General features: G+C 32.6%; 1 protein-coding gene across 1 annotated transcript; it reads left to right on the top strand.

Moving 5' to 3' along the window:
• Positions 1–377: 377 nt before the first annotated feature.
• Positions 378–10463, top strand: LOC18447603 (SAWADEE protein). Its single transcript, XM_006857697.3, has 5 exons — positions 378–1404; positions 6170–6366; positions 6501–6893; positions 9211–9289; positions 10004–10463. Exons 1-5 carry the CDS (start codon positions 1024–1026, stop codon positions 10178–10180), a joined length of 1227 nt encoding a protein of 408 aa, XP_006857759.2. The 5' UTR covers positions 378–1023; the 3' UTR covers positions 10181–10463.
• Positions 10464–17726: the final 7263 nt, after the last annotated feature.

Below are 17726 nucleotides of genomic sequence, written 5' to 3'. Positions count from 1 at the left end.
AGCATATGTACTTCTAGGTAGCATCCTTATATAAACTTTTTAGAAAAGTTTATATAAAGCCCAAGCTCTAAACAATCAAATTTGAGCCTACCTCAAAAATTTCACTAGAAGAGGTTGTTTTAATGCCCAAATATCTTCAAATTGATCATCTCGACATCAAAATCCATGAATATAAAAAAAAAATGGATTTCAAGTTTTAAAAATAATGTATTTTGTTTCGGACCGTCGATTTTCAAGATTTTCAAGTTTTAATAGATATGTCGATTTATATTATTTTTGAAGTTTCAAATTTTATAAATAAATATGAAAATATATTTTAAAGCTATCTCAAAGATTTCCAATATTAAAACCACATTTGGTGGACACTATTTACATTAATTTCTTAGGATCGTGCAAAAGAGGTGAGAGAAAATTTGGTTTTCTCTCTCATGAGTGCTTTGTTTTTCAATTCTTACCGTCCTAAATCTGGCAACTGAGTAGGCCTGAAAATCCTTTCTCTTTCTTGCTTCACAAAATGTGTTCCAAAACAAAGCTCTCTCTCTCCTCTTCTCTCTCTAGAGACCCAACGACCCAAAACCGGAAATGTGGTGTTACAGTTTCCGCCTCTTCCGAGCATGTCATGGAGCCCAATATAGATCATGAAATTAAAACCGTATCAGTGGCAGGTTTCTTCTTCCTCTCACCCCAAAAACCATTACAAAAACAGGTAGTGGTATCCACTTTTTCATTGTGTTCCTCTCTCTCTCTTTAAACCAGGTACATTATCACCTGAAAAAATCCCAGTAAAAACAATTCACTGTTTCATGATCCTCTCTCTCTATAACCCAGGTGATACCCACCCATTTTTCTCTCTTCTCTTGCAAAACCGGAATACTCCACCAGCGAGAGAGACCCATTTCTTTAGTTTTTTCTTGAGATAGAGAAAGAGACACATTTATCTCTCTTCTGTTGTAGAGACCCATTTTTCTTAGTATTCTCTAAAGGGAGAAACCCCATTGCTCTTCATTATCTCTTCCTACAACCATGGGCTTTTCAGAAAGTCGACCACCAAAACCCAATCCAGAAGTGAACGCTAAAATCCGTTCTTCTTCTCTCTCCTCTCGGTCTCCCCCTTTCTCTCTAGAGTTTAGAGCTTCTGATGATGCATGGTATGATGTCGAGCTCAGTCTCGAAAACGACGCATTGTCTATGAAATTTTCTGTTGATTTACCGGTGTTCATGAAGTATATGGTTGATTATTTTGAAGATTTAAAAAAAGTGAAAGAATTCAGTGAGAGATTCAGAGCTGTTTCTACTCAACTTCAAGATGAAGAGTGTTGGACTGTGTTAGATGGAATGACAGTTTGTGCTTCACAGGATCTAGGCCAACATGGAAGGAAGTTTTTCGATGCTCTTATTAAAAAGGTAAAATTCCTAACTATTTTCTTCTTTTTGTCGTCTATTTTGTGCTGAGTAATATTTTACCATTATTGTTTTTTGATTCTCTGGTTTTTTCATGGCTTCCTCAGAGAAAACCATCTCAGGATATTTTTTTTTTTTTTAAAGACAATGGATACCTGAGGTTTAATATTTTGAGATGCGACATTCACTGGATTGGGTCTTTCTCTCTCTACAAATGGATTTGAACTTGTTTTCTGAACCTGTTTTTTTGTCATTATGCGTTTGAGAGGTTTTGTTCTTCATGGTGCAAAAGCGGTTTCCCAAAACGTGTTTTCCATTTGCTAACCCGATTGGTGGGACAGTCAAATCTGATCTTAATAACTACATGCAAAACAATCTGATCTTGATGGGTACAGTGCATTCGTAGCTGTAGAGGTAAGGTGCACTTTCAAATTTTATGATGATATATAATTTCGATGTGAAATGTTTTCAGGATTATCTCAAAATCTATTTTTATATTTAATTATAAAATTTTAAATTTAAAAAATGGTTAAAATCTAGTGGATCTCTAAATATATGAAAATCTTGAAAATAGACGGGGTAGATAATATGTTGTAAAATGTATTATTTCTGAGACTTAAAATCTTTTTATTTTTCATGGTCATACATCATGTCGAGATGATCAATCATAAGGTTTTTCAATATTAAAACTACCTTTTCCGATAGATTTTTAAGGTGCATCTCTAATTCTACATTATAAGGTTGCATCCTTACATTAACTTTTTCAGATCTTAATAACTACATGCAAAACAATTTTGGCCTCGGCCTTGTCAATAATAAAGTGGTTTTTGGGCTTTATTACTTTGTGTTTTGAGTTTTCATAAGAGGTTATCTTAATTCCATTTCTGAGTGGATGGAAATATCCTTTCCCTAAAATTAGACGTCTTCGGATTTTTTTTTAAAAGAATAATATAAATAAAACATAGTTTTATATATACAAATGTATGAAAATAATAAAAATTTTGAACATAAAAATTCAAAAAAAAAAAACAATTAATAAAAAAGACATATATGTGCTTCGGAGGCCAAAGCTTATGCAGCGAAGCATGCTGAAGTGGATGCATCGGAGCTTCGCTTTGCTTTGGTTTAGGTCGAAGGCCGAAGCAAAGTGAATATGTACCATTTTGAAGGACTCTTTCATGATTTTTTTCTTAGAAAATTATATATTTTTTTATTCTAATAACTTTTAGGATTTGGTAATTCAAGTTAGTGTATTTATTTGTTTATGATTTATTACTGGTTTATTATCAATTTTTGGGTAGTTCTAGTTCATTGGCATTTGCTTGTCTTCTTTTTTCTATTTTATTTTTTCATATAGGTCTTGTTGGATAAATGGGAAAATCTGAAATTCCTCTAAATGGAAATTGGAAGTACTATTCTTTCTTACTGGTTTATTATTGTTTGATTTTTGTCTTCCTTTATCTATTTTTTGAGAGTTCCCAAGTTAGTGTGCTGGGACTTGGCCGAGTCGAGCGGACTCGGTCTTTCCTCCCAAGTTAGGTGTACAACTCGTTACTCCTAAATAAATGCTAGAAAAATTATATAAAAATGTAAAGAATAGAAATAAGAAAACACTAGCATAGTGGTTTGAAATACCTCTTCAAAAGATTTTGTTAGTTTTTTTAGATTATGTCCGAACTTCATTATTTGCCCTTTTTGTAAATATTTTTAAGAGTATTCAAGATATAAATCTACTGTTTCAGTTATCGAATTTTCATAGTTTTTTCTGTTAGTTCCCGCATGATCTAAAAAATAGAAATAAAAAAACACTAGCATAGTGGTTAGAAATACAAAAGGCAAATAACTTTTTCTGATATTTACAGAATTTTTAGAGATTGTTAAAAATTTCTTTAAGCCTTTTTTTTAAGTTTTTTTGGGTGCACCTAACTCGAGTCAATTTTTTGTACACTGATTCAAGTTGTGTGCTGCATTTGTGGTTTTGTGGGTTTGTTGGATAAGTGGGGAATGTCTGAGATTGCTCTAGCTGAAAACTAAGATAAATGAACTCAAATATTGCTTATTACTTCTAACTGGTTTACTTTATTGTCATTTGTTTCTCCTCCTTTTCTATTTTCAGGGCAATCCAAGCTATTTATTGCTCGTGTGAGTTTGTTGGTTAAATGGGAAAATCTGAAATATAGCTACTTGAAAATGGAAAAATTACTCAAAATATTAGTTATCATTTGTAACTGGTTTGTCATCATTTTGGGTAATTCAAGTTTTTGGCTTCATTCATTATTTATGTGGGTTTTTTTTGGAAGAAAGGTGAAAATCTGAAAGTCCTCTCGGCAAAAATAATAAAGACAACATTAAATATTTATTTAATATTTTTTACAGTTTACTATCACTGGCTTGTGTAATTTATTTTTCTAGTTTTTTGGGGCTGTTGAATTAAGTTAATAAATTGGATTTATTTATTTTTGCACATGTGTTGGGATCAAGAGGAAATCCCTCTAGCTTAAGAGTTAAGACACATTTCTTTACACTAAATGGTTAATTTATTTGTAGTTATTTACTAGGTTTATGAAATGCTGTTTCTTTGGCATGTTAAGCCACAAATATGTTGTTATATATAATTAGGAGGAAAAGTATGCGTACGCTATAGGTGCATGGTATATGATACACCATGTGAGTATCCATCATTGGTCCTCTATGGTGGGCAGGTGTAGATTATGCATATAAGGGTCCATGTGTTTACAGAAATTTTAATAGAAATGTTTATCCTCAGGAACAAGACACTGGATGTTCTCTTGATGTGTTGTGTATACTACTTCATTGATGTATGGTGTACTTTCCCAATACATGCATATGGGATATTATGATATGGACATAACATGAACCTGCAGATTTTTGAGCTTCGAACTAAACAATAGAGAAAATATTTAGAGTATTTTCCTCTCTTCATTTGCGGCGGTTTCGCTGAATTTTCTGTCTGTTATGTTGGAAAATTGTTTTTTAGCAATCTAATATTGTCACATCCAATGTTTTGAAAATTCTGAAATTCTTCTAATTAAAAACATGAGTGTTAACCTCCTAGATTATCCTTCTAGATTTATTACCTATTGATATTAACTAATTATCATTCGTTATTCTCTTCCTTTTCCTATTCCCAAAAATTCATACTTCTGGTGAGTACGCTGTCTATTTACTCCTTCCAATAAAACCCAGTTTAGAGATAACTTTAGGACCTCAACTTTTGGGATGTAACCTCTTCAATCCATAGACCAACCTGGAAAAACATTTCCAAGTTGCACTCTATGCACTTGAAAAAATAATGTCTCAAGGTTGAACATAGACCATCAAATTTTTGAAGGGTGGGACCCAAGTGTTTGACAACTCAAAATGCAAATTTGTTCTTTTGAAAATAATCGATTAGAAGTTCTTAGGTGGTTTTCAAAATTTTAGATTGAAAAGATCATCCCAAGTAGGTCTTCTAACTGAGAGAGTAGATATATAGTTTGTTCCTTTGGGACTTGGGAGCATAGTATATGTGCTCTTTTTCTATTCTTTGGGGCGGGTAATTTGTTTGTTACTGCCTTGCTGGTGTATGAAATAATCTGTTGTTAGCATTTTCTAAGACGCAAAAGGTTCTGATTTATTAACAGTAGGGAAGTATTCCGTACACCTTTGGTTTGTGCTACATGGTACGCCACAAGAATCTTGACCCTTCGTTCTCAATCACTAAGGGTGGAGTTTAATTATATCAAGTTAATAACTATGCAAGTTGTGTGTGTTAAAAGGAATTTCAAGAAATCTTCACAATCCGTCATCAGGAATGTACAATAGATGTCACTACAGTTTACCATAATGTTTTACCATTGGTGCGTGGCATATCTTTCCTATATATTGATGTGGGTTGGTTTGTGATTCATTAGCATGAACTAGCAGTGACTTGAACTTTGAACTAAGACACTGTTTTCTCCTCATTTATTGGGCTTGTAAAATTTGGTTCGACATTGATGCTTCTTGGCTTGATTGGCTTGGTTGGGTGAATGAGGGCGGTGTGATTGGGCTTTAGTTGATAGGAAAAGGTGTAAATGGTTCATTTTCTTTCTCTCTTATCATGTTTTCAGTACAAATTAGTTGAGTTACATCTCTTAAGAATCAGTCATGTTCTAGTTGTAGCCTTTTCAATGGCTACTGTGCTGGGCAGATGTTCTTTGACAATCTAGTTTTGTCACATTCAATTCTATACTCATTTTCTGGTGAATTCTTATTGTGATCAATCTATACATGATCACAGCTAATTTTCCACTAATTAGAAGATTCCCTGTAATGCTTCAGTTCACTTGACGAAGGCTGCGATAATCTTTCACAATAATTTTGGACTGCTTTTTTGGACACTGTTGGACACTGCTTTTTTTTGACAAAAAGGATTGTCACATTATATAGCTTCTTCTCATGGATAATTGTTGGTCATAAAATAAACAGGGATGACCTTAGATAATCAACTTCAGTGAGTAAATAATCAAACTCAGACTCATAGAAGAGAAGCAATTAGAGAATTACTTCTCCCAGTAAATAATTATTTAGTTAAAAAACACACTTACCCTTATGTCTTGTAAAACATTCTTAGGTTGGTTGATATAACACAATGGTACATCGTGTATGCATGTGGAGAGAGAGAGAGAGAGAGAGAGGTCCACCTTGAAGGTTATGTACTTTTCTATTTGGTTATTGTTTTCAGGTGGTGGTTGTCTATCTGTTTGTGAAGATTGTTTTCTTTTAGGTGATCTGTGCTAGACATACATTTGTCGGTAGAGAGGAGATCTGCAAGTGCACTTTTGATGTTATATGGAAAGCAGGTCCACGAGCTGGGAAGAAAGGATCTATTCATATTGAGAATATTTGCATCCTACAACCTGGCAATGCGAAGAACAACCCAACACTGAAATCTTTTCTCACGGCCTGTGAGAAACTTATCAGGTCAGTTGCTGAGGATTCGAAGAACTTGTTTTACCTTATTCTCACTTTCTTCATGATAAATATCGGTCTTATATATGAGGGATAGATAGTAGATGCTAAAAAAATAATACTAACTTAAGTTCTTTCCTCAACAGCTCGAAGAAAGAAATCCTGGAAACTGTTGATGTAAATAATATGGATGGAAACTGTCATGCGGACAGAAATTTAGTGAAGAATTACTCTTCCGCTGAGAAGACCGAGGACAATGAAGATTGTAATAGAGTGAGTGTGTTTATCAAAGCCCCTGAAGACTTACATACATATTATGCTATCTTCATTGAGAATTTGGAGCCAGATCTCACTGCTTCAGAGATTGTGGATTTCATCTATGAACAAACATTTGTTTCTTGTCAAGCCTGTGTGTCCCCTAGCATTTCGACAGAGGTTTATGCAATGGGAGCTATTTTCTTGGAGAAGGAAAGGGAATTCAATTATGTATTTGGCTTTCTATGTGATCCTGGTCGCATGATCATTTCACTGAAAGGAAGGTATGCCCATTCTAAGTTGCTTGAGCTTTGTTTCTCTCATTATAGCTTAGTTTGCTTTTTTGACCATAACCAAAGAAAAGTGACTTTTGCCCCTTCATTTCTTTGTTTTTTTTTTTTTTTGTTTATGGTTGTGATGTGTCATTATTTTTAGGGTCTTGATTATTATTTTAGGGTCTCGAAGTCTTTGGTATTATGGTTTTGAAATGTTTGCTAATCTTCAGGGCCTTCATATCTTCTTGCTCAATGTTATGGTTTTTGGTGCACTGATGGAACACAGTATAGAGCATTGGTTTCTTTTGAAGTTGTGTTTTAGATATGAATTATACAGTTGAGATATTTGGATGGGTTTTAAACTCGATAGAAATATCATTGGTTATAATTGTTTTCAGATTTTGCTTTCCATGCCACTTTTTGTTGGATTCCATTTTATATAATGCCTTGTTCTTTGTGGAGTTAGTTCTTGATTCCATGAGCTTTTACTTTTTACTTTCAAGTCTGATCACGAGTGTGACAAAGTCTTGCAATCGTAATGATATGGTTCAGAAAAGGTGTAATATTGGTTAGGGGCATGTTTGTTGGCACTTCTAAATGGTATTGACCATGTTTTTGCTTACACAATCTTGCCACAAGTTTGTGATTTTTGTGTACTCTTTTTTGGGCTTATACATGCATTTCCATTATTGAAATGTATTTACAGATGATATGGGCATGGGGTTGTTTGGTTTCAGTATTGATTATTACAAGACTATATCCCACAGTAGAATCCCACTGCTAACGCATGCAAAAGTTATAATTTATTTACAATAGCATATCTATTAAACAGGAAAAGAAAAGTACGATGTATTCTCTCATGTTTGGCATGATCTTTCATTGTCATAAACTTGATATTACCACCTTAGAAGTCTACATGAATCTCAATTTATTTTTTTGTACGTGTTTTGTGTTTTCACATGAAATGCCATTTGTTCATCTCATGCTAATAATCTTATACTTCTTTTATATGGCTTTTCTGTTGGGCCCATTACTAAATCAACAAATAAATAAATAAAATCGATAAACAACTTACTCGGATCTGTCTTTAAATCATACGAGAGACATAAGGTTCCATACTAAAACCTACAGACCAAGCCATCCGATGACAGGCTACCTTGAGAGTCCTCTTTGATGAATCTCATTCACCTTCGATGTCTCATTTTCATCCTTCTCTTTTTTCTGCTTTACTTGAGGGATTAACCTCTTTTATAGAGAACCATTTGGTTTGTAACTGTCACATTCATGGTCTATAGGAGTTGAGATCCAAGTATAACTCCTACCTTAATTCCCTTAGCATTAACAAGTTGTCACCAAACTATTAATCCTATATAAAGAGCTAAACTTGTAATTAGTCCACTAATGACCCACATAATAGGATGCCATCCAAAATTCCTACAATTTAATAAAAGATATTTAGAAAATAAATAATTTTGTGCATCTATAATATAGAAAAATAATTCTTACAAATAATCTAAACACACCATTGGGTTTTCCATCCAGTGTCACTCTAGGAAAGCTCCAAAATGGATCCTAATATATGGCATTGCCTCATGTCAACCACATGGGATTTTACATAGACCATATAATATGGCTTTTGTACTATTATTGAAAAATAAATTCCTAGGAGAAGAGAGGGCCTGATAGCCACAGTTCCAACATTTTCATCTCTACCTCATTAGATCTCTTGTACAACACATCATTTTGTTTCAATATCAGTGATTCATACTCATTTACTGTCTTTCTTTATTGTCTCTCTGATTCTACTCACTCTAATCCAGAATTTGATCAATATGGGCCTAGCGTTGTTTCATTACAAGTCGGGAAATAGTTCTCTATATACATGTGTTTAAACAGGAACAATGTAAACAGAGTACATGCAAGCATTCTTAGAATGCTAACTCTAGTAATCTCCACCAAAAAAAAAAGAGAAAATTCTTTTCTTCACAATTTATGGGGGCTAAAGTTCCTCTCTGGCCTAAACACAGAACATGATTGAACAAGCATTCGAAAAATTAGAACTGTCAGTGAAGCATAACTTTTTATCAATGAAGCCTTTGGCTAGAAAATGACATGAAGCCTTCGGTGTTGCAGGCTTCAATTAATATTTAACACTACAAAATAGGCCATATATGTGCATGGATTTGTCCCCCCTTTCGTTCTGGTCAAAATTGTACAAAATTGACTACAGTTTCTGGTTCATCATTTTCCTGATTAGTGTTAGAAATTTGTGTCCATGATAAATAAATTTTTTGTTTTAAAATCTTATATGCTTCTCTCTTGGCAGACCTTGGGTGATAACCGAGAAAGAATGTAGGTCAGGAACGCTTGGAAATGCTTCTATGTTCAGACTGTCATCATCTAAGGTCAGTATGAAATTAATACTTGCATTCAACTTGAGTGACATATAACTGAGAAATCCAGGAAATCAATGGTCGTGAAGCATGTGTTGCCTTCAGTTGGCCTATGCATGACAATTAAATACCTATATTATAGTCATTTTTTCTGTTTTGGGGCATTATAGTTATTTATCAGTGATAGAAGCCTTCTAAACAACTGGACGGGCTAGTTGGATGGTTTAGAAAAGATGGGTCATGAATACCAGTCAAAAACAATATTTGATCTGTTTTAGCCTGTCGGTGAGTGACTTTTTTTGTCATATATTTTATATCTTTAAATATTAATTTTATTTCGCTTTATTTTATTTTATAAACCCAGCTGGTCTGGCAATCAAATTATTTTTTATTGGATCAGGCCTCTCACCATTTCGATGGCTGGTCTAATCCTCATAATATTGATATCTGGAATGTTAAATTCTCTCTTTCAACCAAGTAAAGATCTGTTATTCAATATCAAGGTTGGAAGAGAAGGGGTTCTTATTCTATTAAAGAAAGGAAAAAAACTGGATTGATATGTTCATTCAAATATTGGTTCGTGCTTGGTTTGAGCATACTATTAATTTTGCTCTGGTTTTGGATGAAGACAAGCGTTATTGTTGTTTGATTCTCTGGAATTGATTCTCTCTCATATTCCTCTCTTTGTTTTTAAACTTAGCAGTTTGTATTGCATTGTGCTTGCAGGAGGAAAATGGAGTAATAATAAAAAGAGAAAGTTGCAGCAAATTAAAGATTGTCCCAAAAGGTGTGGAAGAGTATGAGATAGGACTAAAACTGAAGGCATTATTCATGGAGTTTCAGGAGCACTTGGGCCGCCTTCATGAAAGACTAGCTATGGAAGAGAAGATGATCATGATTTGAAAGGTCCAATAGATGCCACTATAGGTAGATACATACATGCATTAGATGCATAAGTATATGGATATGTACATACTATGGACATAGGCTCATTTTTGTGCATATGTCTGGGTGACTTCCATGCATATGTCAACACAAGAGAGAGAGAAATGGGGGTCATGGTGGTAGTTATTTTACTGGCTAGAGAGAGGGGGAGGGGGGTGGTGGCATGTTCACATGTTTTGGTGGCCAGGCTTTTATACCTTCCATTAACTGTGGAAGCTGTAGAGGTACATTTGGGGTTACATTTCTCGAGGAAGCTCTATTTTCTAGACATTTTTAAAGAGTAATGATCCCATAGGACCCTTCTCCATCCATGTATGTAAGACTCCAAAGGATCATCATTAAAGTTGACACGGATCTATAGAAAAGTCAAGTCCTACACCCATGTAATAACTTTTTTAAAAATCCATATCATCTTTAATGGTGATCCTTTGGGGTCCTACACACATAGGTGGGGGAGGGTCTTATAGGATCATTACTCATTTTTAAAATGTGACTTCCACGTATCTCTTAGCATATAAAATGTTTAAGTATGTGTGAGCTATTCGTAGCTCTCAGATCTAAATAGGCGGTTGTGATAGCTTTAGCCACAATGTTCGGCTTATTTTTTGTTCGGCCTATTTTTTGTTGTAACTTTTTGTGCAAATCAATTTTGAATGACTTTTGGGGTATGACCTTAGGAACAACTAGAATTTTTTTTTCAAAAAAGACTTTCGATGAAAAAATGACAAAAAATACCTATAATGATTTAGGAGTATTTTGATTATTTTTGTCAGAAATAATAAATTATTTTTATCAGAAATATTTTTTTTTCTTATTTTTATCATATGCATCCCTATGAGAGTTGTGCATGCTCCCAATTTCAAAGCAAAATGCTTTATAAAATTTAAACGAGAAATAAAATACTTTGAGTGGTTTCATCAAGATTAGATGTCTAAAAATAGGAAAAAGTTTATATAATAAGGGTGAGGCCCTAAAGAATCAAATTAAGGTGCACCCCAAAAATTCACTAGAAGAGGTTTTTTCGATACTAAAGAATCCTCAAATCAATTATCTCGACTTCAAGATGTATGAAAATGAGAAAAAATAGATTACAAATCTTGGAAATTGTGCATCTTGTATTGTGTTTTTGAACCATCAATTTTCAAAAATTTTAATTGTTCATATATCTGTTGGATCTACATTTGAAACTTTAAATTTTATAATTTGAAACTTTAAATTTTATAATTAGAGATGAAAATAAACTTTTAGGCTATCATAAAGATTTTTAATATTGAAACGAAATCTTTCGATACTATTTGAAAGTGCACCTTACTTTGATTGTTTAAGGCCTCATGTGATTATGTATGTACTTATAGTTGCATCTATTGGCCCTTTGAAAGCATGATCTTCTTGTCTTCCATGAATAATGTCTTGAGTTGTAGTCTTTCAAAGCATGATCTTCTTGTCTTCCAAGGCGGCCCAAGTGCTTCTGAAACTCCATGAATAATGTATTCAGTTCTAGTCCTTTCTCATACTTTTACGCTCCTTTTCGAACGACCTTTAATTTGCTGCAACCTGCTCATTTCGAATCACCTTTAATTTGCTGCAACCTGCTCTTTTATGACTGCTCCATTTTCCTCCTGCAAGCACAATGCAAATTAAAGGCTGTCCGAAAATGCAACAAAAAATTATTCGTTGTGCTTGATAAAATAATTTCCTCATACTAAACGGAGATTGTCCAATTTTTCGGATTCCAAAATTGTTGTTATAGGATACTTAATATCATGATTGTAATGTGGATACTAACAATCCCCATTAAATAAAAGAAATGTATATAATAAGACCATTTACTTATGAAACAAGGATATCACAATCATTGTTGCTTGTTAGATTTGAAATTAGGCTGTTAAGCATGTGTCATTGCTTAGATATAAAATCCTAAAAAAAAATTCTCAAATAATTTGACAATTTCATTTATTGGATTTCACATCCAATGGCTAAAAATAATTGTGACCTCCTTATATTAGTGTTTTAAAAAACGTCGAGTCGGGAATTGGCACAGTCCGTGCCGGTTCTAGTATTTTACACGGAATCGTCCGATTCCAAAGAGAACCGGGCGATTCTGTATAGTGCATCGTCGATTCACTGTACCGAATCGGCGAGTCTCGTGAAGAACACGGGCTGCACAGTGTTTTTCACGGGTTTCTTCAAATTTTGTCTTTTTTTTATCATTTTTATTCTTTTTTTTTGCCATGTAATCAAATATTCAGGCTTTATGCAGCTTTTTTCAGCCTTTTCATGCATTAAATGGTGGAAAACTTTCAATTTTTTGGATCAAGAAAGTTGCGGGTTTTAGGGTTTCCGCTTTTCGTTTTGTTTCGTGCCAAATAGGGCATGAATCTGTGAAAAGTTTGAGGCATATTGATCGTAAATATGTTCATTGGAAATTTCTGTTACGAATTTATGATTGCCTTTGAGAAAACATATTAATTTGGAGATTGAAGCCACGGGTTCACGAAACCAGGTAAGAACTCTGCGTTTTTTTTTTTTCCCGCCATTTGATCAACTTCAGTCCATATTTTGAAAATATTCAGTTAAATTTGTAGGGTTTTAAATCTTTATCGTGTCTTTTATCATTTACCATATTCAATTTTATTTAATTTACTCAATTACAGTCTGAGTTTTAGAAGAACACAGTGATGTCTGTGGAAAAAAATTCTGCTATTTTTTTTTTTTTCGGCCTTTCGATCTATTTTTCATGATATATTACAAATAATGTGTTAGATTTCTAGGGTTTTGAATCGTTATAGTCTTGTTTATAATCAGATGTATTCAATTTGATTTGATTTATTTAATTTGAGCTTCATTTTTTAGATTCAATGACTGCTGTCTGTGAAGAACTGTGTTTTTTTTTTTTGCTCAATTTAAACGATTTGATTTAATTTATTGATGATAATGTGTTCATAATTTAGGGTTTTGATTCTTTATAGTGTTGTTTATCAAAACATATACTCAATTGGATGTAATTTATTCGTTTGGAGGTGGATTTTTTAGGTGAAATGGCTAATGTAAGGTAGCTCTGTGAAGAACTTTTTTTTTTTTTGTAATCCATGATCGAATTTTTGAAAATTTGTGATTTTTCAAAAAGATGTGAAAATCGTAACAATTTTTATTATCATGAGGTATTAAACCATATTTTTAATTTTTATTGTTTGAGTTTGCTGTCCTTTTTTTTTTTTTTATCCATGATCGAATTCTTTGAAAAATGATGATTTTCCTAAAAGATGTAAAAATCGTGACCAGGTTTTGATTATCATGAGGTATTAAACCATATTTTTAATTTTTATTGTTAAAGTTTTTGTTGAAAAAATTGTATGTTGATAGATTATTTATGCAAAAAAATGCATGTTATTATATTTTTAATGCAAAACTATTTTTTTTTAATTTGTTGTTAATGCATTTTTGAGTTGGAATGACCGATGTTAGGTAGCTTTGTGAAGAATTATTTTTATTTGTTTTTTTTTTAATACATGATCGATTTTTTTTGAAAAATCGTGATTTTCCAAAAAGATGTGAAAATAGTGATCAGGTTTTGATTATCATGAGGTATTAAACCATATTTTTAATTTTTATTGTTAAATTTTTTGTTGAAAAACTTGTATGTTGATTGATTATTTATGCAAAAAAATGCATGTTATTATATTTTTATTGCAAAACTGTATTTTTTTTAATTTGTTGTTAATGCATTTTTGAGTTGGAATGACTAATGTTAGGTGGCTCTGTGAAGAATTGTTTTTATTTGTTTTTTTTTTTTAGTACATGATCGATTTTTTTGAAAAATAGTGATTTTCCGAAAAAATGTGAAAATAGTGACCAGGTTTTGATTATCATGAGGTATTAAACCATATTTTTAATTTTTATTGTTACAGTTTTTGTTGAAAAAATTGCATGTTGATAGAATATTGATGCAAAAACATACATGTTATTATATTTCTAATGCAAAATATTATTATATTTTTAATTTAGTTTTGCATTAAAAATGTATTTTCAATTTTTAAAATTTTGAACGCAAAAAATACATGTTGTTAAATTGTATTATCGTGAGGAATTAAAGTGAATATCATTGTAAAAAAATCGTGGCATGTATGACAATTATATTATCTTGCATTTTTTCAATTTTATTATTAAATTTTTAATGCAAAAAATATATGTTATTGATAATTGAGTTGTAGCCATGTTTGGAGCTTGCATTTTGTATTATATTATCCTATATGTTTGTAATTGATATATACGAAAATATTATTGTCAATAGAAGTATTTTTGCAATAACAAATAACAACAAATAACCAGCGTGACCAAGAAGAAGAACGACGTCGTCTGTCATTTTATTTTTAGATCGTATGTTACTAATTGTATGCTTTATTGTAGTCCATGTATGTTGATATACTTATTCCATGATAATTCTATGTTTATCCTTTTGTGTGATGTAAATTAAATGGTAAGTAGTACTTCATGCAGGGAAAGAACATATCAATATTCGCATATTCATGCAAAGAAATGAAAATTTTTAATGGAGTACCCTCATTTTTTATTGAATTCCTAAAAAACAATATTTATAATGAATTTTAATAATTTTTTCGGATTTTTTTAAAGCTTTAATCTGACCGATTCAGTCGATTCCCTATCCGGATCGCCGATTCACCGATCCGAATCGATTTTTGAGGTGTCCGATCCGGATCATCGATCCGCTTTCTAAACCATTGCCCTATACTCAAAATTAATGGCCTCATAATATACAATCCCTTAAATAAGTCCTTAAACAAATTCTCGAGTCTTTTACATGAGGGGTAAATGTGCTCCCGCGGGATCAATGTACAGTTGCCAATCATAAAACATCCTTTAAAAGTGGACAAAAGCCCCTAGTGTAAGAGAAGTGGCTTGTATGATTCAAGCTCAAATTGAGAAGTCCAGCCATCCATAAATTCAAAACATAAGAGAAGATATGAAAGAAAGGAGAGAAAGACCCACTATTTAAGGACCTTGTATACTATGCTCCTATAGGAGCACAATGTATATCTACTCCATCGATTAAAAAACCTATTTGGAAGGAATTTTGTAATCTAAAACTTTGGGAACCACCTAAGAATCACTGCATGATTATATTTAAAAGAAAAAATTGAGTTTTTTTTACACTTAAATATAGTCTCTTAAAATTGGAGGGTCTCTCTATCTGTTTTGAGATATTATTTTTCTTCAAATGCTTTGAGGGTGCAATTAGTATGTTTTTTGTTGAGGTTAAACATCTATGACTTGAGGAGTCCTAAAATTAATCCTAAATGGGGTTTGGCTCAAAGGAATATATTTACAATAAACTCCCACGATAGGCAAGCTTTCAAATTTCACATGGGATGGTTATTTATTTTAGAAATGTGTCTCCTACTTAAAACCATCATTTGTGTAAACAAATCATTTTAGTGGGGTAGCACACTTTAACATTGTTGCAACGCCAAGGGCAGCCATCTCGACCAGGTTTACATATTAGGCCACATCCCTTCATCAACACCACCAATGACTCTTGACCAGACCAGCTTCACTTCTGCCAAACCTAATAGCACAAAACACATGAATGTCAAGGATTTTTTTTTTTCTTTTCTCAACCACTTTACCCCAAATTTTATTTTATTTTCTAAAAAAAGCCTTCTTTTTTTTTTTACCAAACTAAAAAGAAAATAAAAATTGAAGAATAATTTTATACTGCATATTGACTGTTGGGCTCACCCAGTTAGCGCCTTCTTGCACGAATGTGGATATGCGCTACAGAAACATGATACATGGAATACAAAATATGCCAATGATGATATGTGTGTTTGAGTGAGAAAAACAGGCAATAAAGAAATAAATCTTACTGGCACCGGATTTATGTGGTTCACCTTTTCAGACTACGTTAACAGAAGAAAGAGATCGAATCCATTATAACCTTAACATGTTACAATGGTCTTCCAAGAAATAACATTTTATGGGTTCTCTACTTTTTTTTAAAGACTTTCTCTCTTTAAGGTTTTTTTCTATGAAGATCTTCTCTCTCATATGCTTATTTTCTTTCTAGAGGTTTTTTCTTTCTAAAAGAAAATGATATTCTTCTCCCTCTAGGAGAATAATGACTTTCTCTCTTTCTTCTTCTCTACAAAAGAAAGCTCCTTGTATTATTTCTAAGACACCCAGAAAAGACAACAGCCTATACAAAGAGTCTCCCACATTATTCCTTTTATATGTGGACCAAGAAGAGACAACAATCCTATACAAAGAGTCTCCCATGTTATTCCTTTTATATATGGACCCAGAAGAGACAACAACCTACAGCGTAATTTATCATTGTATTTAACAATTTTGGATACCTATATACCATTATTTTATACATAGGGCATTTTTTAGTAATAGTATTTTTTATCGTTTGGAGGGGTGTGACATTATCAACACACCATAAACACACTAGTGACATTTAATGTTCAATGTGGGTGATGTCATACCCATGTTGATGATGTCACGTCCCTCCTAATGACAAAAAATACCTTTATGAAAATTCTCCATGCATAAAACAATGTTATAAGTATTTAAAATTGTTAAGTATAATGATAAATTACTCTATAGTATGAGCACCCTAACATAACCCATATATATACCTCATTGAACTTTTACGGTATGTTGACTACGAGTTCATATCCTCACACTCAACTATATGTAATGTCTAGAAAAGGTGTTGAGGTCGTGGTGGTGGCATTCCCACATCTAGTTACTATTTTGTGGTTTTTATTCCTTCACTAACATTTTAAAAAATCTAACTCTTAGTCTACATTAAAAAACAAACGGGTAGGGCCTATCTTCTCTACTAAATTACCAAATAAAAGAAAAAAGAAGAATTGAGTTTGTTTTTTTCTGTTTTTTAGTAGATTAGTGAGAAAATGACAATCTATCCATAATAAGATTGGAACTCAAGATGTCATATTGTGACACTCATGACCCTGATCACCTATACCTTGAGTCCATTTTTATAACCAAAAAATAATAATTGAATTTTGAGTTTTTCGACACTTAAGTCTCAACCTCTTAAAATCGGAAGGTCTCTCTATTCAATTTTGAGACATTATTTATTCAATGAGTGCAATTTTATGAGTTGAGAGGTCCTAATTGGGTTTTGCTCAAGGGAATAAATTTGATAGATGTGATAATAGATGCGATAGACAATTAATGCCCATGATTCCCACAGGAAACACTTATTATTATGGAAATCTGCGCAATATTGTATATAAAAGTATTTATTCCGCGATGGCATGAAGATCAAAACACCATAGGATAATTTTGTTTATTTTAAAAATTTGTTTTTCTTAATTATGACACGTTATTCTCCATACAAATCGCTCTAGTAGGGTTGGCAAGTATTATAATTGTTGCACGAAAAAGGATTGGGTCTTGGCGGTAGTACCCTACATTCGAGTCACCATATTGTAATTTTCATTCTCACCACTAA

This window comes from Amborella trichopoda, chromosome 10 (assembly GCF_054954075.1).
Source record: "Amborella trichopoda isolate Santa Cruz 75 chromosome 10, AtrichopodaSantaCruz75HAP2 v2.0, whole genome shotgun sequence".
Classification (NCBI taxonomy): domain Eukaryota; kingdom Viridiplantae; phylum Streptophyta; class Magnoliopsida; order Amborellales; family Amborellaceae; genus Amborella; species Amborella trichopoda.
The sequence above is the reverse complement of the archived record's forward strand: the minus strand, read 5'-3'. Positions and strand labels throughout refer to the sequence as shown.